General features: G+C 36.7%; 1 protein-coding gene across 6 annotated transcripts in view; it reads left to right on the top strand.

Moving 5' to 3' along the window:
* Positions 1–25,077, top strand: part of CADPS (calcium dependent secretion activator) — a gene marked incomplete at both ends in the record, with an annotated part of 451,723 nt that overhangs the window by 328,015 nt on the left and 98,631 nt on the right. For 4 of the 6 annotated variants that reach the window (XM_083355955.1, XM_083355956.1, XM_083355953.1 and 1 more), the window contains 3 exons: positions 4,392–4,548; positions 7,631–7,772; positions 22,788–22,934. In XM_083355955.1, the coding sequence (XP_083212081.1) occupies positions 4,392–4,548; positions 7,631–7,772; positions 22,788–22,934 (446 nt within the window). The remainder of the gene's footprint in view (positions 1–4,391; positions 4,549–7,630; positions 7,773–22,787; positions 22,935–25,077) is intronic. The other 2 variants (XM_083355958.1, XM_083355957.1) reach the window with 1 other exon arrangement.

Below are 25,077 nucleotides of genomic sequence, written 5' to 3'. Positions count from 1 at the left end.
CTGCACGATCACTTTGGTACAAATCGTCTTGTGTTAAGATAAGAAAAGTCTTATTCTGTTATTATTCTTTTGGAAAGGCAAGTGGTGATGACTTCAAAGCACACATTCCATGGCTAATGTCCATGAGACCTAAAATGCAGATTCTGAATTGCTGCAAGAATCTTAACAAAGGAAATTCCTGCCATCTCCAATACATTCACACAACCTCATTTGTGGTAACATTATCTGAAAAGCTTAGGAGAGACGCCTGGGGTCAGTAATCTTCTGATAGGAAACAAACACAATTGGGAAGTAAACCCCTGTTCATTTTATGCTTCAAGGTTGATGGGGAAAATAACCAAACTTTGTAGGGGGGAAGTCACTTGTTTTGTACTTTATAAGACAGATTGGTGTGTTTATTTTTTATAAGTATTTATATAAGTCATTCTCAGACCTTAAAGATCTTCCCCAAAATGATTTGCCATTGGAAGGCTGAAATTATTATTGAAAATATACAGGCAGCAGGCCCATTATGTAAAAATGCCTTAAGAGTATTTGGAACAGCATTCAAAAATAAGTAATCACAAAAAAGGGGAAGGGGACACCAAAAAAATTATCAGAAAAAAAGTTATCTTAAGTTAGTTTAAAGTCAGTTTGTCAAAAATAATAAGCATTACCAGGAAACAATGAAGAAGCTGCTTAGTATGCATGTGTATATGACGTACAAAGATATATGAAATTGATTCCAAAAAAGCCTAAGTCATGAAAACACTTTGTAAAAATCTGCTGTTTAAAATAATCCTAAATGAGTCTATGGGACATGCTATGATCTAAGCAGTTTTCAATAATATAGCAGATAGCCTTTTAGCTCTATAACATTTGACTTCTCTTTTTTTTTCAAAATGGGAAGGGAGATCTATTTTGCAAATTACATACATTATTTACAGCAGGCTTTTGAAACTATCATTCTCTCTCCATATGTATATATGTATGAATATGTATATATGTACTTATCTCTTGAAAACCTGCATATATACATGAATTTTCATGGGTATGGTCAAATAAATCATAGGTTTCGTGATGTAGGATTTGCATTTCCTTTGTATGTTTATTATAAAGAAGGTAAGTCAAGGCAAAGTAAATTTTATTATTGGGGAATGATATTCTTGAACAGCAATGTAATTTTTCTCATTTTCAGAAAGAGATTTCAGGATGATAGCTTGGACCTGAGAAAGCAGATTTATTATTAGATGCAAATTCAGTGCTATTTACAAAATTAAAAAAAAACATTTTTACATAAATGACCATGTTCCTTTCTTTGAATTTCAAAAGCATTGGCTCTTTTTCTCACTTATGAAAATGGTATATAATGGTTGAATTCTAGACTAATTATCTCAAAAAAAAATGTGAGCAGCATAAAGCTATTACACTGTGAGATTTTGTGATCTAGAATCCACAACTAAGGTTAAAAGATTTAAAAAGTTAATCATTAGATGCCACAAGATTTTTTACTGGTTTTGATATAACAGTTAACATTGTACAGGATTGCAATAAATGTGTTCATGTTGTCTCAAAATGCCAATACAATTATATTGCTCTTCCACTTGACTGGATTTATACAACGTATAAAGGCAGGATTATTAATAACCTTTGTTGGAAACTTTAGTTGGAGAACATGCAGAATTATTTGGATTGAATTTCTAGAAGTCTCATGAAACACTAACACTGGCTATTATGGAAACAAGGTTGCTAGACAAAATAAAACTCTTGAATAGCAATTTTTCCCTCATTTCTTCTGGAATTTATATAATTTTCAATAGTATAGAAGATTTTTTTCTCTTAAAACCTAGATTTTATAGGAATCATTCATTGTAATGTATAAAGGTGACTTTATAGAAAGTAGGAAAGTAATTCTGTTGCTGTTGATATCATTGATATAGTTCCTAAAAGTTAATAAAACATACCATAGACATTTTATGACATTAATATTAATCTTTAGGAGCTATATGAAAATGACCAATATTGGTAGAAATGCTTTCCTGCTTTTAGAAAAACACTAGCTATACTAGAATTCTGGAAGGAATCTACAGTTTGATGGCACTTATTCAATTATACTAGAATTGTTCTCATTTTTGAGCCGTATCTACAACATTTGCCAGTGAAAACAGAAGGACCAAAAGTAATATTTAAATAAAGATGTAGGATATAGGATGTATCAGTCCATTGCTTCTAATACGCTTTTGCCTGTGTTTTTCAAAATATGGTGTTGGTAATGAATCTCATCCATATTATAATTACTTCTTGAATAAAGTTCTTAAATTACCAAAATAGTAATGGTTTAATAGAAGAAAGTTACTTGACAAGGAATTGTTCTATAAAATGGAGTTGATATATTTATAATTTCTTTTCACTGACATTTAAAATTAATATCCACAGCTAGATTTCACTTAACAATAGCTTCAGAAACAATGCCTATTCATTCACTTCTGTTGAATCTTCTTCTATTTTTCTCACTGTCCTCTTTCCTGATATTAAGTATACATAACTAATAATTCAGTTTCAGTTTTAAAGCTCATATTATGTTCCAAATATCTTAAGTACTTTAAGCAAACCAACCCCAAGATGTTCACAAGCATCAAATTCCAATGTCATGCTGTCAGAATAGAATTCTGGAAAGCTAACTTCTTCAATGCTTTCTTCATCTGACAAGCTGCAGAAAGCTCCCAAATGAGAGGAATGGTCTCTAGAATGGAGAATTAAGGAGATTCCCCCTAACATTAAATAGTGCCATCTGACCCATATGGGAGTTCCACTGAATAATTTGGAGTATCCCCAGTGCTTTTTTTTTTTTTGTAAAAGAAAAAGGTGCCGGAACTCACACATGTCATACAACCTACCTTGCCTACCCTACAAGGTTCTATCCAAAAAAGGTGCCGGAACTCCCTTCTGGGTGTTCTATGAGAAAAAAAGCCCTGAGTATCCCACTTTCCCTTCTACAAGTAAGTCCTCTAGTCCTCTGTCTACTGTGTTCAAGAGATCCCTGTCGTATTTACTAGGGGGTCATGAAAGACAAAACTCTCTTCTTGGAAATAGGTTCTGCCAACGAAACCTTAGCAAGATTCAGAGAAAGATATATATACCTCAGTCTCCTTGAGATCAGAAGAATTTATCTTAGCTATGTACTGATTTGTCCTTTTCATTCTAGGGAATGGATATGCAAAGTTTATTCACTTGTGCTTTTCTTGTAAACTAATACAAAATTTTAGAAAAATAGAAATAATCATTTCCAGCTAAGATTACAGTGCCTGGAAAAATTAAGGAGTCTTCATCTGTCTCTGAAAAGAGGCCAAACAAGACTAATGCATATACTGTATGTTTTCAGGAGGGTATTTTCTATATTTCAGAGGTAATCACCGAAAAGAACATGGATTATGGAGTAGGGTTTCAGTGACATATATTAAATCAAATATTCTTAGCCCTTGCCTCGCCTGTCAAAATACTCTATATACCTCTTTAGAAAATAACAATGGCTTTTTTAACTGCACATAAGCATTGAGCTCTTAGTAATTTTTATTGCTTAGTCATTATTGCACAAGGTCCTATTGACAACACCACTCATGTTGCATGTTCCTAAGCCAGAAGTGATTTTAAACACGCGTGCATGTGTTCCTAGCACATTCACATCTGAGACATGTATGATGTGAATGTCATTTCAGAGAAGCCGTACAGTGACTTCTTGAGGACCGTGCGCATGACCATGAGTTACTTCACTGATATTTCTTGGTTTTCAACTTTATTTATTTATTAGTAGCTTTATCCTAGCTTGACTGCAGATAGCTCTTCTAATGTCACCTGGGAGGGTTTTTCATTGTGATTTACTAATTTATGTTAAAAACTAACCCACTAGCTGAGTTTGAACGGGAAATGTGGGGTGTTTCGTGGCCATTAAATCCCTAATGTTCATACTTGGTAGTTTACAGTAATAATTATGGAGGGTTCCTTGGGAAAAATAAGCAGAAAACCTACAAACACAGTGAAGAAACTCCCAAATGTGATCCATTTTATACAAGGAACTCTTAAGAAAGAGCATGATCCACAGGGAATTAAGTGATCTATTGTAAACCGAACAGGTGCACTTCCATTATTAGAAGTGCAGACGTGGGAGATTATACATCTCTTTTACTCCTTGACAAGTTACTTCTTGAGTAGCAGATGCTGTCTTGCACCCTGGTTGCATTATGACTGCAACATGCTAGCATTTGTACCACTGTTCGCTTTACAATAAAGCTAGATTTATATAAGGTATTCACTCGGTTTACTATTTAAGGCCTCCCGAACGTGAAATCTAATTTGGTAACGCTTCTGTTTATTTTATTTTTTAAAAATTTTGTCTTGTTTTACAACTTTTCAAGGCCTTTGCTTGGTGGTCAGACTTAATGGTTGAACACGCGGAAACCTTCCTCTCGTTGTTTGCGGTAGACATGGATGCTGCGCTGGAGGTCCAGCCTCCAGATACCTGGGACAGCTTCCCACTGTTTCAGCTTCTAAATGATTCCCTTCGAAGTGACTGTATGTATTGCACTTTGGCCATTTAATTGATTCTCTGTGGAGATAAAAGTGTTGGGCTAATGCTGTTTTTGACTGATTTCCAGTTTTCCTCACTTAACCTTTTAGGTAAGTCACTTAAAGTGACTTCACAAATTGCTGTGGTTTTCTGAATGGACCAGCACTGATGATGTTACTTAGTGTGGGTAATGAAAGGTCTGCAAGAAAACAACCAAGCTCAGAGAGTATCAAGGAAGCCTCATTTTTCTGAATGTTTATGAAAGAAAACAGTTATTGTATATTCAGACACACACACAAAAGCACCCCACAACCAAACCTCAGAGAATACACATACTCCTGCAAAAAAAAGAGCTCCAGTCCTTGTTGTTCAATTTATAAACAAGCAGTACCAACCAGTTTTGTAATTTTTCCTTCAGTCAGCTGGTAGGTCATATTATTTGCATGCAAACCCATTTGGGGAGACTGCAGAAATGTGTGCAGACTTGCAAAGAGAATCTATCTCCGTCCATTACATCAAAAAATCAGAAGAGCCAGGGGACCAAAGGAAAGACTGTGCCAATCGCTTCTGGTACTTACTTGTGGCGTATATAAAGCTTTATTCATCTGTGTGCAAATGGGGAGATTTGCGTTAGGAACAAGGTTGGTTTTTTTTAGCATTATACACAGTAAAACAAAACTTTTGTCTTTTTTTTTATAAAGGTAGGCGAGAATCATAATAACTTAGGAATCATACAGATTAGAGAGACATAAAGACTGAGTGGCTTTACGTACCGGCATCTCGTTTAGTCCAAGAGGTTCCATCTTTGGTTATAGGAGGAGAGATGTTACCTCCCGTTGATAGAGCATGCAATCTAGGCGTCCTCCTGGATTCACGACTCAGTTTTGAAGATCATATTGGAGTCGTGGCTAGGGGGGCATTTGCCCAGGTTCGCCTGGTACGCCAGTTGCGCCCCTTTCTGGACCTAGATGCCCTACGTACACTCACCCACGCACTCGTTACCTCCCGTATAGATTACTGCAATGCTCTCTACATGGGGCTGCCCTTGAAGACCACCCGGAGGCTTCAGCTGGTGCAGAGTGCGGCTGCACGGGTAGTGATGGGAGCACCCCGCTACTCCCATATTACACCCCTCCTGCGTGAGCTGCATTGGTTACCGGTTGCCCTCCGGGTGAGATTTAAGGTGCTGGTACTTACCTTTAAAGCCCTACATGGCTTAGGACCGGGATACTTGCAGGACCATCTGCTGCCGGGAACGAATTCCCATCGCCCAGTACGCTCACACAGAGAAGGCCTCCTCAGGGTACCGTCGGCTAGACAATGTCGGCTGGTGACCCCCAGGGGAAGGGCCTTCTCTGTGGGAGCGCCAGCCCTGTGGAACCAGCTCCCCCCTGAGCTTCGGATGGCCCCAGATCTCCAGTCCTTTCGCCGCAGCCTCAAAACACTCCTTTTCCACCTGGCTGACCTGGACTGACAGGGATTTTAATTATGTTTTTAATTTTTAACTCTAATTTTTAATTTATTTTAATTTTAAATTTATTGTACAGGGGCCTTTAATTTTAATTTTATCTTAACTTCTGTGTTTATTGTATGTTGTTGTTGTTAGCCGCCCTGAGTCCTTCGGGAGATAGGGTGGCATATAAGTCCCAATAATAAATAAATAAATAAATAAATAAATAAATAAATAAATAAATAAATAAATAAATATTTTTCCTCACTGAGACTTCTACTTAAAAAGATTTAAGTTTAAGTGAAGCAAAGCTTTCTTTGTTGTTTAAGAAGAGAATTCAAACACACGTAGAAAGATGGAGTAAAAAAATAGGAAAAAAATACCCTAATGTCTGAAGTATCCTAAACAATAAAAAATAAATCAATAACTATTAAAACAAATAATATAAAAGAATAACAAAAGCAGCACTATTGTCACTTTTGGAAGTTTTCTGAGAACCAAATAAAAAATATTTTAAAAAAAGTAATGGAACTTTTCTGAAAAGGTACAATCAAGATAAGTTTTAACCCAAACTAAATGACATGGATTTGTTCAAAAGGGGTCCCCTTAAGTGCTCTTGATGTGTTGGATTCACACAATCTCTTTATCTACCACCATCTCCTTACAGGAATACATTACAATGTACTTTTGAAGGCAATGTTTTCACTGTGGACATGAAATATTGTTTGACAATTTAATGCAAAGAGCAGTTTTTATTAAAAAAATGGCCCAGAAGTTTCTTTTGGATTATTGGATTAGTTGGATTGTTAATTTTATTCATTATGGCTTCTTTCACTGTTCTCATGGTTTTGGAAGCAAAGGGTATTGAACACAATGTGACAAATAGACTTGTGAGAAAATTGAGGCATTCACCTTGCACCGATGTCAGTCTGCCTAAAAACACTTGTTTGATTTCCTAAGCAAATCTCTTGGGATTCTGGTTGGGTTGGCAGTAATAATTTAAACTAATTTAGGTCTTCAGTCATAGATCCAACTGATAGAAATTAGCTCCTATTGAATACGGTGGGATTTACTTCCAAATAAGTTTGCATAAGACTATACTGCATGTATCCAAGCATTCTTATTCAGAAAGATTCAGAAAGAATGTTTCTGATAAGTTTGGGCTTTCTTCTTTAGTTTTCCATATTGAGGTAAAATTTTCATTTTTTAAAAAAATTAAAGTTTCCAGGAGGTCTTAGAATGCTAAATGAAACCATATATTTATGGTTTATATTTATTTATTTATATTTGTAATAGATGAGCTTCTTTAAACTAAATATATACATTTATGTTAACATTTATTTTTAACATAAAATGTTAAAATGTTAAAAAGTATATTAAATTTTTAGATGGAGTAGCCAAAATTCTACTCAAGTGATTCTTAAGTATTGCTCAAAAACAATCGGTGCCATGGTTGCATTATTTCCTTGATTATATTAAAATGTTTCTAGAATAAATAAATTGACAGAAGATCCTTTTATTGACAGGGCCTTTGATTTAGTTCTTTTGTCCTAAATAAAAGTTACCTTAAAAAAATTACACTGCATAATTGTGGGATGCTAAGAGTGTCTTATTGTGCTTTTGTTTGTTTGTTCTAGATAACTTGTGCAATGGAAAATACCACAAACACCTCCAAGATCTCTTTGCTCCACTTGTGGTTAGATATGTCGATCTCATGGAGTCCTCTATTGCCCAGTCCATTCACAGGGGCTTTGAGCGGGAATCATGGGAGCCAGTAAAGTAAGAAAATCTCCTTTGATACAATTGGAGTTTTGGGATACAAGAACAATCATGAACAGATGAGTTAGGAGAATATTAGATATACTGTTCCTCTGCTAATCTAAGTCAACTTTTACTAGACTCTGTAGCCATATTGTTGGCATTCATAAGGTTACCATCATAAGCCATTTTCTGACCTGTCCATCTTCTACCCAGCTGATACAGTGGTACCTAGAACTCAATAGATGACACATTTTCCACTTGGTAGCATGATAAAAATGAACAAGTCACTCAAGTGTCTATGGAGATTCTCAGTCATCCAGATCATGGTTGTCCCAAAGGTGCTTTTCCAAAAGGCAACTAGACTTTCTTGTCTTTTGTGCTCCAGAGCTAAGAAAGTCCAGTTGCCTTTTGGAAAAGCACCTTTGGGACAAAGTCACTCAAGTATGAAAATCTTATCTCGCGAAGGATCATCTTGTTAGTTCAGAGGTGGTTCCAAAAGTATTTCTTTTTATTGTTTTGCCTTTCAGCTCAGGTTTCAAAAATTGTATTACTCAGTTGTCTAAGAGAGAGGGGGGAAGCGGGTTCCATATTACTGACAAATGTTTTTGCTTCTTTGGTTTTAGGCCCAACCCATATTACTGGAGAATAGCAAATTTTCTCTGTTTCTAATTTTTCTAACCTTTTCTTTTCAGTTCATCCCATTTCTCAACATTTCAATTATCAAACTGGTTAGGAACTAATCTGCACAAAAAAAAACCTGCATAAAATTCTGCAGAATTTCATAATATACTTAGTGGTATACATTTTCTGTCCTTTGAGAAGTAGGCATGGGTGCACATTTTCCTCTAAGCATACGTATATGGTTGTGCCCTCTTTTAAAATGGCAAAATGTAAAAAGTGAAATTTTCAGCCTGCAGTTTTGGTTTATATTTGGTTCAGAAAGTGTTAATAGAATAATTAATAGAATAAATTGTTACTCTTCGTGAGAATGCAAGATCAGTCTATCCCAACACCATGATCCCAAGGCTTCATCCAACCCATGTCTGAAATGCAACCATTTTTCTGACAAAGAATAAAAATCTTGTAGGTATTATTCAGTCAGTTCTTGTGCCTGAGTAATAACTACTGGCTGATGCTGTGGTTGAATAACAATAGGAACAAGATGAGACATCATAGTTCTGCAATTTCAGTGAAAGGTGTTCCACAAGCTATCTTGCTTTTAGTTTTCATGGAATTTAATACTGAACTTCATTTCAAAAGGAAGCTGGACAAAATATCCATACGGAAAACAAATTTGGACAAAGAGTCTTAGAAATATTTTCCAAAAGAAAATATTTTGGAATATTATTTTCCAAATCATAAAATAAAATCTTAGCAGTCATTTCCAGTGGCAAATTTATTTCAAAAGGAGAGTATTGGGACCAGGAAAAGGGTGGAATCTCTTATTCCTTTCCCTTCCCATTGATCACCATTTTGCTGCCATTTTTCCAAATTGATTCTCATCAAATTGATATAGTTAGAAAGATCTGCAGCTAAAAGTAGGAGGGGAAAAGATAAAATGCCACTTATTTGATATATCTAATACTTAAGGCACTAGTACAGAAACCAGGAGACTGTGAGTTCTAGTCCTGCCTTAGGCATGAAAGCCAGCTAGGTGACTCTGCGCCAGCCAGTCTCTCTCTTAGCCAGGTTCATGCAACAAGCTGGCCAGTCAATTGCCGTGGTAACCAATGGATCAAAACTCGGTTGATCAGAAAAAGGCAGACCTAGCATTTGTGAGAAAAATGCTAGGGAAAAAAAATCTAAATGATTATTATCTTGTTTTATATTATTTTGTGGCTAAATACAATACTAAATGCATATTTATTCAAAAAGTGTGTACACTTATTAATTTTAAATTAATTAAAAGTTTGTTAATGTGGTACCCGGTAAAATAGTTCCATGCTAGTTTATATAATGTGTATATTCCGAAGTAGTCCCGTTGTCTTCATAGGAGTGAAAAGTAAAGATTGCCATCACTTTTCTCTTCTTTACAAGAACTCACTCCAGTACTGGTTTATATCTTTCTAAGCAAATTTAGGTGGCTTTTTGTCTATCTCATATACTGAATGTGCATATAAACAAGCATATTTCATCTGCATAGTAAGATTGGAAATTGAAGACTGAAGTTTCCAAGTTCTTCCTGTATTTCAAGGAAGGACATTCAAGACAGATTTGGCATTTAAGAACTCTATTCATCTCAGATAAGTTTTTAATATCTACCTAGCTTCTTATCATCATGCTACTGTAAGACAATTTCACAAAAAACCTGAATTCTTACTCATTTTTAAACTATTTGCTACTGGCTTGATGATATAACTATCATAAAAACTCACACATTTGCTTGAGATCACAATATTCTTGGTGGGTTGCCAACGTTTTTTCAACCTCCAATAGTTGTGCCATCGCATCCTCTGCTATTTGTATAATTTCATGAAAACTTTGAATAATGTAGCACTCAAAAATAGAATGCAGCCATTTAAGCCTGAGAATAGCTGTGGTGTCAGTAACAAGACTTTGAAGGAAACTGATTGTGAGGATTATGTACTATCTTCAGGATGAATGTGCAAAACACCTCCTAGAGATACTTTGCAAACCCAGATCCTTGGGTGGATGAGAAACAAGAAATTGGCTAGATAAAAATTTAGTCTGATTCAGCCATGCTTTCCTTATGTTTTTATTAGGTCTGTGGAACATATTGGATTCAAAGGGATGTTTCCAAAAGCATGATCTCAGTCTGCTTTAAGAAATTGCCCACAGGTCAGGCACTACGCAAGGGGTTGGGCTAGGAGCAGGGAAATCTGAATTCCAGTCCTGTCCTAGGCAGTGCTTTTTTTGTAAAAGAAAAAGGTGCCGGAACTCATACATGTCATACAACCCGCCTTGCCTACCCTACAAGGTTCCATCCAAAAAAGGTGCCGGAACTCCGTTCTGAGCGTTCTATGAGAAAAAAAGCCCTGGTTTTAGGCATGGAAACCAACAAATTGTGTTCTCTCCCTGGACCAGGAAGAAATAGGCAAGGGAAAACCACTTCCGAAAGCTTGCCTAGAAAATTATATGTACTTCTCCTATAGTCAGAACTCATTCAAAGGCCAAAAGAAAAAAAGGAAAAAAAAACCCTTCAAATGTGCCCCATAGCATTTTTCCCCCTCACTTTCTCAGCACTGCACAGCCTCGGTTATTACCCTTCAACACAGCACAAAGAGCAGTTTTGTCGCTAGTGTGATTTTCACTGTTCTTCCTACTTATTATGCAGCCAAAAACTCAGGATCCCACTGCAAGGTACAATAGGGTTCTATAAACTGTTGGAGGAAATTCCTGGACACCAAATCCTGTTGATATATTGTTTCAGTAAGCCACATATTTATTAACACAGGGTAAAAACAAAGAAGAAAGACCTCACCATTTTTATTTATTTTTATTTCTGAGGAGGGGGGGTGACTCTTTCAACATTGTCTTTCTTCAACTCCCTGGAGATAGCAGGCAGAAAATGGGTGATCGTATCTCACTTTAAATCATTAAGTCAAGCCAAGTGTATGAAAGCATTATCTTGTGTACACAGGATGGTCTGTCACAATGTACAAATTTGAAAACAGACCTTCCATGATGCCTGCCTGAAAATCAAGGTTGAAATATAAGGTCTTTACCAGATGGCTGTCTACTAGAACATACTTTTAAAAAAAAGATGTATTTTCTTTGCTAGATGCTGAGCATCACCTAAGGAATAATGTGAGACACGCAAGCAGATAAACATTGCGAGCCTTGAAGATTTTCACAAATGCCGAACAAATATGTTCTCCTTTTTTGTTTTATTTTATTTTTCGCTCACTCGGCAAGAGCTGTAAAACTCACCCAAATGAGTTAACTTGCTCTTCAAAAGGTTACACAGCTGGTAAGTGTGGGCAAAACTGTGCAGGGAAAATGAATCAAAGCAAGACAGCAGCCCTAACACAATTTTCCAAAACACTGAATATGCAAGTTAAATCTGTTCCTAGCCTGATGGAATATACACAGGCACATGAAAGGAGAGACCATGCCAGCGTCGCCTTTGCATTCCGTGCTCAATCAATTCTACGCCATTGAGATCTCGATGCGCTAAAGAACGCCGATGGCAGAATGCAGCTCATCTTGAACAAGAGTGTCAGATTCACAGAAATGTCACAAGATTGTAAAACAGGGACCCTCAAAAGATGAGGGAGACAAGTTAGTTCAATTGCACTCTATCTGGTTTTGCATCCAGGTCCTGGATTCAGTCCCTGGCATCTCCAAGTAGAAACATTTCTGCCTCAAACCTACAGGAATTTAGGGTTGAAATCAGCTTTGACAAGACATAACTAGATTGGGCGAACAGCCTGCGAGACACTTGCAGGCCAGAAACTGCCGAAGTTGCACTTGTCGAAATTTCTTGGCAACATATCCGTTTTCAGTAGGCTGATGAGTAATTTTAAACAAAAATCCACTTATCTAGTGATTTTCAGGCATATTTCTTTCTCTTTTTAAAAAATGATTTCAGCTATAAAGTAATTCTATTTTTTCTGTTTTCAAAATATATAGGAATTAACCATTCCTAATTCCAAAGATGTTAACTCTTCGTTGGCAATGACTTTCGCATTCCTTGGAGAACATTTTTTAAAAAATGAATAAAGTGTGAAGACTTATCCCACATCCTCAAAAATAAATGTGTTCCGTCCCTGAGCTAGAGGGAGAAACACTCCGAGTCGGTATCAGGCATTTTTCAGGATTTCTTCTATACCTCTTTGTGGGAATCTCTGGGGGGGGGGATCCAATTTAGATTTGCAAAACATTTTGATGTGATTTAATGTGGTTTTTCCAACTGCTTTTCCATACGTTTGACACTCAAATTTTTGTGTATGTTGCTTCTAAAAAAAATTATTCCCTGTTTTTTGGGTGTGGGGGCTTCAAGTCATTCTTGACTTGTGTCAATTGTCTGGATTTGTTCAGAGGTTTTGCCCTTGCTTTCTTCCTAGGGCTGAGAGAGGGTGACTAGCTAACAATATATAAAAGCATGAAAATATCTGAATAAAAGCAACAAGTTAAATATCTGTAACCAATCCTTCCCACCTCCATAATAATGCATACATACACTGTGTAATGTGACAGAGGTTCCTAATACTGATAGAAGAGAATATCTGTAACTCCGGTTTTAGCTGTAGAATTTGCTGGGGGGGGGGGTCCTGATTTTGATACAAGCAATCAATCAGTAAATAACAGCCTAATCTAGGAACCAAGAAGAACAGTCCCGCCAATACTGTCAAGGTGATTCCCCATACATCAACAGAGAGTAAACCTCACTTTCTTCCCAACACTGGAGATGTCATCCTAGTTGGATAATGAAATATCTGCAAAAAATCAACCAATGTCAGAGAGCACCAAGGACTCCTCAATTTCCTAATAATCCAGATAAAAAAGCAACCAATCAATATTATACAGCAAGCTCAGCTAACCTCCTTGGCCCAATACCTGAGGGGAAAAGCCAGGTCTTCAAGAGAAGGCCAGTAAGATCAGAGCCATCTGAATCAGAGCCATCTGAATAACGATGGGGAATGGATGATGCTCCATAAGATAGATGGCCAATAGTTTCATGTAGGTAATAAGAGTAAGGAGAGATGCACACCAACCATAGAAAGTCTAGATATAAAAAAAGAAATTATTTATTTGTTTATATGACCACCCATCTCGAGTCCATAACTGTGGGCAGCTACCAAAACAGAATAAAAACAATATAACAATGGTATAAATCATGTGAATAGTAGCTGAAAACAACAACCCAGAGCAATGCTAACAGTAATTGCAATTAATGCTGGCAACAAATGGGCTCATCAATACCACCAGGGCCCTAGGATGAATAATACAACCCGGTCTTTAAGACCTTGTGAAAAGTCAGTAAGGTCAGGGTGAGTCTGATATCTGGGGAAGGTGATATTCGGAGGATAGGCAGCGCAACAGAAAGTCTCCCTGGGCCCCTCCGGATGGCATACTGGCATACTGACATGAACTAGAGAATGCTTCTCCTGCCAGACCTAAGAAGAAGGACAGATGTCACTGGGTGAAGGGCTTTAAAGGCATCCAAGCCACAGCTAAAGCTTCTCAATATTCTTTTAAGGGCCTCCCCATGTAGAGCACATGTAGGGTAATCCATTCAAGAGATGACTAAGGCCAAGTGACTATGAGTAGGGCCCTCAGCTCAAGAACAAAGGCAGAATGGAACTTTGTTCCACAAAGTCTCAGCTAATATTGATTGTGTGTAAAACATTAGTGAGCTTTACTGATTAGCAGCGTATAAAGTAATACAGAGCCCATAGCAATATTCTATACTATCTTACACAAATATGAATTCAGCTAAAGGGACGGAGCTTTACTGTTTCATGTACAGGTAAACAGAGCAATATTTAGAAGTGAACTAGTTTGGTATAGTGGATAAGGCATCAGGCTAGAAACCAAGAGGCTGAGAGTTCTAATCTTGCCTTAGGCATGAAGCCATAGGGGTGATCTTAGGCCTTTTCTCTCAGCCCTAGGAAGAAGGCAATAGCAAGTCACTGCCCAAAAATCCTGCCAAGGAAACTGCAGAGTACTATATAGAAAAGCATTTTTTTTTCCTTTGGTGCAATGTTCTAGTGACAAGGTGCTATTTATTTCATACAAGTGGCCAAAAAAGTAATTCACATAAATAAGATCAGTTTACCCAGCAAAAACGTAAAAGGCAAAATCAATTTTTTTTAACCTCCATTGTGTTATTTTAGTCTAGTATTTATCTTGTCTGATTCTGAGGGGAAAAAAAGAATAAATAAAGAAGTTCTTGAATAGATTAAAAACAGAATGGTAAACAAAGTGAACAATGAATATTATAATAAGCACTTGATATATTACATCTGATTGTTTTATGTCAAGATTTACGTGTCTTTATTTTCCTTTTTTCTTTTCATTAATGAGTGCAAGGTTCTTGAAAACTTTAACAGCTTCTCAGTTGTAATATAAAGTGTGTCATGATTTCCAATTTAGACTGCTAAGCCACTCCTGTTAAAATATTAGAGATATTTTAAGTGGCAAAAAAAGGAAGGAAATGTACAGACCCAAAGCCCATAACCATATTCTGGGTTGTAGCCTTAGTTTTTTTTAAAAAAAGAAAGTGGCCAGAAATATCAACAAAGGAACAGCAGGCTTCCTCTAGTTTTGATCAATTTTAATGCTTTAATTCTTACTCCTGAATCTTTTCTGTAGTTTTATATTGTGACCTTATGATGTTGTAAGCTGCCAAGAGTTGATTAATAGCGAGATGGGTGGCATATAAATTTAATAAACTGGTAAAACAATAGGAGGGGGAAACCACATTGGTACCTACCTTCCCCTTTTTGCTGTAAGTAAGAACTAGAAAAAAGATAGCAACTCTAACTTATGTACAGGTAGTCCTCAACTTACGACCACAGTTGAGCCCAAAATTTACTATTGCTAAGCGAGAAAGTTTTTAAGTGAGTTTTGCCATATGTTACGACAGTTCTTGCCACAGTTGTTAAGTGAATCCCTGCAGCTGTCAAGGTAGTAACACGGTTGTTAAATGAATCTGGCTTCCCCATTGACTTTGCTTGTCAGGAGGCCGCAAAAGGTGATCCTTCTGACCCTGAGACACTGCAACTGTCATAAATATGAGTCAGTTGCCAAGTGTCCAAATTTTGATCACATGACCACAGGGATGCTGCAACGGTCATAAGTTTGAAAAAAATGGTCATAAGTCACTTTTTTCAGTGCCGCTGTAACTTTGAATGGTCACTAAATGAACTGTTGTAAGTTGAGGACCACCTGTGCTCATTTTTAATTTTAATAGTTAAGTCCATGGACTTGACAAGATGGCTGTTCTTCTCTTGCAAGAACTTAAAATTTTACTCAGAACGATCCTTCAGCTCTCCAGAACAGAAATGGGATGGGCAGAAAGTACTGCAAGATAAAAAGCAGGAATTGTCCCTCTCTCCTTCCGTAGTTGGAAGAAATTCCACAGCCACCATGAGCCCTTAGATTCTTATTCTTTTTTTAAAAAAATGATTGCTCAGACATCAAATGTTTTGAACATATATAAGTTAATATATGTTGTGCTAAAACATTTCTTATGGAAGTATTTTGATCTGGTCAAACTCAAACTACAACTGAGTGAATACAATATAAATCCAACCTCGAGTCACACTCATAGCATGTAGCAACAATATGAAAAGGGTTTGCTATATTCCGCTTCTGACATGGGATTTTTCAGGTTTTCCTCATCCCAGTATTAAACCAGGTTCTGTCAGGCCCAATATCAAGAATAACATATAGTAATTCTTCCAAGCTGAGTTTTTTTTTATTGTTTCACACTTACGGACCAAATCTTGCCTGACTCTGCTGTCTGCATCTACAGTATACTTTGGCAACTATGAAGGAGGGGCTGACTTCACCCTCTTTCTCTCACATGATATCTAAGCCATTCCCTCCTAGGAATCCATCTCTTCATTGTGTTCCATCACAGGTTCAGTTTTTGTGATTTCCAAGATCAGCCATGATGGGCTAGAGCAGGGGTGTCAAACTCACAATGTCACGTGACGTGTCGCAACGTATCGCGGCTTTTTTTCCATTGCCGGCAATGGGGTGGGCGTGGTTTCAGCACGACGCATTCGGCTTGCGGGCCGGCAGTTTCACACCCCTGGGCTAGAGCTTCCATCAGATGTAGCCATTTATTAAATTATTTTGTTAGAAACTATTTACAGCCACTCTAATGAAAATAAATATTTTCATAAACATATACTTCCACTTTAATAACAATAAGCCGATGCTGAATGTGCCTACTCAAAAATAAATCTCACAGAATCTAGTAAGGCTATTACTAAATTAAGACTGTACTTCATATAAAGAAAGCTTAATTGAACACGGTAGTAGCTTCTCCAACAAATGTTTAGGATCACTTTGTTAATATAAGTTTAATGTCCCACTTCATTCTTTTCATAAAGCAATGATGAAAAGAATTCAAAACATGTTTCTGGATTTCTACATGATATTGTGAGAGGCACTTTGGTACCCAGCAAGGGTCTTCAAACTTGGCCCTTTTATGACTTGTGGACTTCAACTCCCAGAATTCCTCAGCCAGCGTACGATGGCTGAGGAATTCTGGGAGTTGAAGTCCACAAGTCATAAAAGGGCCAAGTTTGAAGACCCCTGTTATAGAGGTTAAGTCATCAGACTAGAAACCAGGAGATCGGGAGTTCTAGAGATCGCCTTAGGCACAAACCCAGCTGGGTGACCTTGGGCCCGTCACTTTCTCTCAGCTCTAGGAAGGAGGCAAGGGCAGACCACTTCTGAAAAATCCTGCCAAAAAAACTCCAGGAATGGAAGAAGAAAAATAATAATATTATACATTTATGCTAATAAAAAAGCTATATGAACTTGTCCAGGAAATTACCAGGACTCAAGAATGACTGGAAGGCATCCTCCAAAAAATGAGTCTAAGAGTTCCTGAACTCTTTTTCAACAATTGTGCCAGTCATTTCCACTAATGCAGGAAGACAAATCACACAGAGACAAGCACAACACATTCACTTTAGGATTTCCAAATGGTAGCATTGTTAATTTATTACAGTGATGACTAAAAGTTAATTATAGCATTTTTCATCATTTTGTTATCATTTTTTTATGATTCATTGTAGAGGAATGGGCTTAAACTCTGTTTCTAAAAATTAAGCCCTATAAATCAGCATATTTACTTATGAGTGAATCTGAGCAAGATTCATTCTACGTAGTTCTTTGGCAAATGTTCTCCACATCCTGAGTGCCATCATCTTTAAATATCATAACTGTCATAAATGTATGGGTAGGGGTTCTAACTTAATTATAATACGCCAAAACTTATAAAACCTCTATATGTTCAGGAACCACCTCCTGACAAAATACAAGAAGCAACAGAGAAAGGAACACATCGAACATCTTAAAGTTGCAAAGTAAGGCAATTAAAAGGGGAACACAATATGTAACAAATTTCTGTGGCCTGGGAAAAACATCATTGTCTAGGCCAGGGTTGTCAAACTTGTAGCATCACGTGATGTGTCACGACGTATTGCCACTTTTTTGCCATTGCCGGCAATGGGGTGGGCAACTGCGCATCTCTATGATGCATCTGGCCCACGGGCCAGCAGTTTGACACCCCTGGTCTAGGCCAATAACAAAGAAGTGAGATACAAATGAATGACCCACTGCCCTTATTCCTTATTCAAGCAAAGTTTACTTAATATCTAACAGTGGAAGAATAGAGCCATCAGTAGAAAGAGAAATGACCAAATCAACAGATCTGTTTTAGAGAAAACAAAGGGGCACAAGAACAGGAGCTAATAGAGGATGAATAGGGAGAGCAAATAAAAGCAAGTTTATCCTCCCTTCACTGGTTGCGCCAGCTCTTTATGAAGATATTGTCAGGCTGTGGTATGTATTAAGTCTCATTGGGCATTCCAGAAGACTTGATTTTTTTTCCCTAAGGGATGTGAACAGTAAAGAGGAATCTGCTATAAAAAATGAATTTGGAGGAACAGAGACGTTCCTGTTAGGGAAGGAAATGAGGCATGTGGTCCCCATATCCATTTAACGTAAACAGTGACTAAAGTATAAGAATGGCAGGATTGGAAAATATCACAATGGGAATCGATCTCAGAGGTTGAAACATGAACAATTTGAGAAAAGCAGGCAGCACCATTATGTAGCAGTGAGGATTTAAAGTAAGAACTCCAAAGTTTAAAAAAAACTGGATTAATGTAAATTTCGAAGTAGTCAAAAGTAACATCAGTCTGCATTCTTCATTGATGGTCAAAAGTGAAGATTATACAGTATATAACCATGCTTTAATGCTGTCCTAGATAAAGAGAGTATACTTCGGCAAGACCATGGAGGATAACAGTATATAAAAATAGGACTTTTTTTAGTGATCTAGTAAGTCATGAGAGTTGGATTCTGAGAAAGAGGAAGAGAAGAAGATAGATCTTATAGATTTGGAGCCAATTATCGTGAGTATCATGGACTCTTAAAGGATAAAATCAATCCTGGATGAAATAAAGATTATTTCCTTGATGTGGTCATCAGCAAGCAGTAACTCACATACTCGGGAAATGTGTGATGAACAGGTAATGAACTAAAAAATATTATACTTAACAAAATTGTAGGAAGTAGAAGTGAAAGGCAATGGATAAACAAGATCAGTGTTTCCCAACCTGAGTAACTTTAAGATGGGTGGACTTCAAGTCCCAGAATTCCCTGACTGGGGACTTCTGGGAGTTAAAGTCCACATATCTTAAAGTTGCGTAGATTGTGAAACACTGAACTAGGTAGAAGGAGCTAAAAAGATTTTTGAAAATGTTGTTGCTGCGGAAGACTGTTCAGAGTAGCCTGCATTTTCTCAGTTACTGTCATTATCAGCCATCAAGGGTCACGTTTAAGGCCTTTAACTGTGATTACGGTTGGAGTAGGAGATTTCCACTTAAGGATGACCATTTTGTATTACATATAGGATAGCTGGAAAAAAACGGTCCAACTTTGATATAACCAATTTATAGCACAAAAAGTTGAAGGCATTAAAGACAACATTCTAGGACAAACATAATTTGGAGCAGTCTTTTTGAAAGGTTCACTGTAGTAAATTCTGATGCCAAACCAATTTATATCTGTTTCCATACAATGGTTGGGATACCTGAAAATCAGTGGGAAAAATGGTATCTTCAGCCAGAGTTGTTTTGATTTTAATTTCAATGTAGAATATGTTTCTTTTTTGCACATGGGAATTGTTTCTTTGTGTCACTATGTATTGTTGCTCCTTCCCTCCCATGTGCCATTTCAGGCAAAATGCAGAATTTATAATGTCTCTCCAGTGTCAGCTACTAATTTTTTTTAACATAGGGACAGAAAACTGATGCAATTAAAGAGGAAAAGAAACTAAGCTTGCAAAGTGTTTGCTACTCTGAAATAATTATAAAGTACATAAACATAGAATAATAATTTGGTATATGATTCTGTCTAGACTGGCTTTCAGAATGAAATTAAAACTAATTTCTTAATGACATAGTATGACAGATAATATATAAATATAGCAAGATAGATAGGAGTTTTGCTTCTCTTAAACTGGGCAGATGGTACTTAAATCATTTTGTTTCATATAAGAGATGGATGATATGTGAATTTTTTTTTGCTGTCTTTGCTGGAATATGTCTGCTGTAACCAGCTGTCCTCAGTGAGCACTGTTTATGTCTTCAAATGTTTGTTTCCTGTTAGCATAGTAACAATGCTCAGAGAATGTATTTCTAGATATCAATACCACATGAAAATTTCTTTTTACAAGGTTATTGTTTTGTGGCTATGTCTGTGGCATCTTTTGAAGTAGTGAGACTAGTCTATAATGTGTAGGTTAATTGTAATTTAATTTCACCTTAATTAAATCATAATATGTTCAAAGGGAAAATCAATCAAATCTTATCGCAGAAAACATTGACAACCTAAGATTATGGACTTAGTGTTCACCCAAAAATAAAGACTGCATCAGTTCAACCTGAAGATGAACATTCACATATATTTGCAATTTTCTATAGGAATAGGCAATCCCTTTCTCCCAAGGTTCCCATTCCTTGAGGGGGAAAAAATCCTTTGGTAAAATTTGCTGGTATGGGAGGAAATTGAGAATATAATCAGAATTATCTCAGCATAATCAGTCAGCATAATACAAATTATCCCATATTCTCTTTCACATTTATATAATTTGTTCTATTTTTATTCCTTTTTCTCCCTTTTTCCTTCCTTCCTTCCTTCCTTCCTTCCTTCCTTCCTTCCTTCCTTCCTCCCTCCCTCCCTCCCTCCCTTTCTTTCTTTCTTTCTTTCTTTCTTTCTTTCTTTCTTCTTTCCTTCCTTCCTTCCTTTCTTTCTTTCTTTCTTTCTTTCTTTCTTTCTTTCTTTCTTTCTTTCTTTCTTTCTTTCTTTCTTTCTTCCTGTCTGCCTTCCTTCTAAGCTTAACTGCTATGTTGGGCAAAACTAAGGAATGACAGCTTCTTTGCAAGTTGTATCCAATTTGTGAGCCAGTCTACACACTACAAGTGAAGACTTGATGTTGAACAGAAAGAAAGAATTAATTCATTAGCGCTAGATATGTCCAGAAGACTAGAACTTAGCAGACTATTCGTCCCAGCATTTAGGGTATTATGTGCAGAGATTTTCAATCTATTTTATTTTGCATAATGGTGTTTTTGGGGGATGCACAATATACTGTACACCGGTGTTTGTCAGCTTCAGCATGTGTGAATTATCCAGTCAGCATGTAGCTTGAGGAATACTGGGAGTTGAAATCCACACATCTTAAATTGGTAAGCTTGATAAACGCTCTTGTACACTGTACAGTCATCCTGATTGAAGTGGTATATATGCTTAATCAAAGTGAGCTCCTATACGATATTAGATGCATTCACCAAGTTTTTGTCAACAACTGCAGAGAAACAATGTTTGCATAGTCTTCTGAAGATCAGATTAGAGCTTTGGGGAAGCAGAAGCAAAGAAACAAATATTTTCTTCTGTTGGTATCAGGATTTGTTGCACAGAGTCTAGATTTCATGGCAATGTCAATTTCATGCTATTTTGCTGTACATTTGAAAATAAGTTAAATATTTTGTATATTTATTTATGAATAGTAGATACTCCTTTGATCTGAACAACCATATATAATATTCTCTGTGCAGCCCATTCTCCTGTCAACTTACTCGGATGTAAATGTGATTCAACTCAAAGCAAAATATTTCTGAGTCAATATGCACAAGATTAGACTGCATGCTTCCATTTGCAAATTATGGAAGCCCATTAAATTCCTCATGTACTTCATCCAACTTGGATTTTGAATCTGCAATTTTGTTATAAAAGTTACACAGTCCTCTAGGTTCTTAAAATTGTACAATTTCTCCAATATAGTATGTTACCAGTCAGGAGGTCCCTGTACAGTATTACATGATGAGGCCCATAAATATCTAGAAAGATTTGATTTATTGGTTTGTTCATGTGCCACCAAGTTATTGTTGATTCCAGATCCATAGTTGCTCAGTTCCAATGTGAGTGAGACCAATTTTGCCCTTCCCTGCCTTCAGCGGAGTCCTATAGCAGTCAATTTGTTCAACGCAATTGCTTAGGGAGGCCCAAGATCACTTGCATATCTGTTTGTTTGAATGGAAAAGAAAGCTTTAAACTGAAAAACAGGGGATCCCATTTTTTACCGGGAAGGCCTCCCCCATATGGATATGGGATATGTCATAGGCAGGTCCCTATCCCATATGTTGCCACTCTATTATTCGTTTGTTTTATCAAATAGAGTTTATATGGCCACCCACCTCATGTGGGTGGGACCTGCCTATGGCATATAAAATTTATGGCAACTCCATGTGTTGGGAATAAAATGTCTATGTAGAGAAAAATCCTGGCCATATATTCAATTGCTAAACCTCTTCTATAACAAACACATACGCACAAATCTACAAAATAGTCCTATTAGACTTTTTTTTTAGCATAGCTGTGCCATTTTGTCCTTCAAGTCTACATGCCGATCATTTAAAATCATTTGAGTGTGTTCCTCGTCTTTCGTCTAAGACCAAGTTAAACTCTACGGTTTTTAAAATGTGGTAGCAGTTAAGTTCTGTCCTTCTGTATCAATGTTTTAAGTTGCTCTTTTATAAATGTTCCTTCTTTTGTTTTTTGTTCTTGCTCTCTCTTTCCCTCTCTTTTTGTTTTAGCAACTTGTGATTGCAGAGTGTTGAAATAACGCAAAGTCCTTAACCCCACACTTAAAGCCTTCCATACTCATGCTTCTCTCTGAAATGTTTTTGGTTTGGGTTTTTTTTTATTGTTGTCTTGCTGTGAACTTTGCAGATTTCTTTCTGAGTGCCACTGTGCTTCTGCTGCATCAGCATCGTCACCGTGATGGTATTTTTTCCTTTCTGTCTGTTTCTTCCACAGGAGCTTAACAAGTAATCTGCCCAATGTGAATCTACCAAATGTGAATCTCCCTAAAGTTCCAAACCTACCAGTTAACATCCCACTAGGCATTCCTCAAATGCCTGCCTTTTCTGCACCGTCATGGATGGCGGCTATCTATGATGCTGAGTGTGTATTCAGTTCAAGAGATCTCATTTCAAGCAAATAAATAAATAAATCTTGGCATGAATATGAATTGCTCATTTCGAGTCAACAGATCTGAAAAGAGAAACATCACGGGAGCAGCATCAGTTGACATGGGTCTGCCGCAAATCTCCCGAAAGCAGGCATTGAAATTGGGCAGAAATGGGCATTTGCGTATGATTTGACAAAACTGAACTGAACAAAACTGAAAGATCTTTTTTTATTTTTTTTTAAAATTCTGTTTCACACTGGGATCCATAGTTTTCTGGTTAAAATTGGCCTTTCCAGGATCCCATACTTCTAAATGTGAGGCAAGAAATATGTATTGGGTTTTTTAAAAAACAATACATTCAAAAAGAGAGAGATTGTTCTCACTAACTACTTCAGAATCTAAAATCTAATTTTGTTTGTTTTCTTCCTAATTTTCTGAATGATTGTCCAGAATAATAAAAAAAATAATCTTCTCATTTTTGGAAGGGAGGCCTCTAGAAAATATAAATTTACCCCAATTATTCTTGTTTAGTTAATTTTCCCAGGTTATCTTAGATAATAATCAGTCACATCAGTCCTATAGCTACATGGGAAACAAAATGATCACAGCCTTCCCTGTGTTGAACCTCAACTGCCAAAGTTCACTCTGGCTTGAAATAGTGGGAATTGAAGTCCTGTATATCTGGAGAGCAAACCGATGGCCTATGTCAGGGGTGTCAAACTGCTGGCCTGCAGGCCGGATGCATCACGACGAAACTGCACCCACTGCATTGCCAGCAATGGAGGAAAAGTTCTGATAGGTCAAGTGACGTCACGTGACGTTGCGAGTTTGACATGTGTGGCCTATGTTGAATTGCCATGGGGTGCTAATGATTCCAGTAATATAGTTAACTAACCTTTATTCTGTGGGTGAGCAAACTTACTCAGGAGGGTAACTCCTCATCTCTGGCTATGGAATTTATAGTTCCTCTTGGCAAAAGGAAAGAGATTATCTCAATATGGAGAACATTTTAAATAGCCGGAGATTAAAACCACCTCTCCCCAGTCCTGCTGCCTCTATTATTGCTAAAATCCTGTTCTTCCATGCACGTTTTAAAAAAAAGATGGAATCCAGAAAAAATGTGCAATAAAAAGTCACAACGTTTTACTTGCCCATGGACCCTACAGATTATAATATAAATGATTGTTTTCAAACTATGCTACTAACGTTACTGACATCTGTAACAGCATATTCTACATGGTCTACTCAGGACATTTCCTTGGAGATCTCTGCATCTGCTACTAAAAAGAATTTTAAATTTCTATGATTACAAACATCAGCTTTGTTTAACAATGGAGCCAATTATTTCTGAACAAATATTGGATATCAAAGTTCTGGGGTTTTTAAAAAAAAAAATGTTGCCACAATACATTTTCTCATTTGCAGGAAATCTTTGTTCTTCCAAGTAAGAAATGCTAAGATTTTCTGTCTTGTCTTTCCTTTCTTTCCTTTCTTTCTTTCTTTCTTTCTTTCTTTCTTTCTTTCTTTCTTTCTTTCTTTCTTTCTTTCTTTCTTTCCTTCTTTCCTTCTTTCCTTCTTTCCTTCTTTCCTTTCTTCTTTCTTTCTTTTTTCCTTGCTTCCTTCTTTCCTTTCCTCTTCCTTCCTTCCTTTCTTTGTTTGTATCTTCCTTCCTTTCCTCTTTCTTTTTCTTTCTTTCTTTCTTTCTTTCTTTTTTTCTTTCTTTCTTTCTTTTTTTCTTTCTTTCTCTCTTTCTTCCTTCCTTCCTTCCTTCCTTCCTTCCTTCCTTCCTTCCTTCCTTTCTTTTGCCAAACAAATGCACACAAAAGGAAATAGGGATACAGGATGACAATTTTGTAAACAATTTGTTTTATTTTTACATGCATAGTAATAATGAAATGTCATCTTCTGAATCCCTTCTTGTCATGCATCATTTCATGACAGAGGTATCTGGCACATTTTAAAGCTGCTTTTGGTGGCATATCTGCATCAGTGTATTTGTTCATTTGTAAGGACCAGCAGAAATATCATGCTGGAAATAAGAATCCCCCAGTTCAGAAATAAAGTTAATAACAGCTGTATATTATTATTTTATTATTGTTTTCAGTCACAAGGCACCCATTGTGCATATGTATTCTC

This window comes from Vipera ursinii (genome assembly GCF_947247035.1).
Source record: "Vipera ursinii genome assembly, chromosome: 2".
Classification (NCBI taxonomy): Eukaryota; Metazoa; Chordata; class Lepidosauria; order Squamata; family Viperidae; genus Vipera; species Vipera ursinii.
The sequence above is the reverse complement of the archived record's forward strand: the minus strand, read 5'-3'. Positions and strand labels throughout refer to the sequence as shown.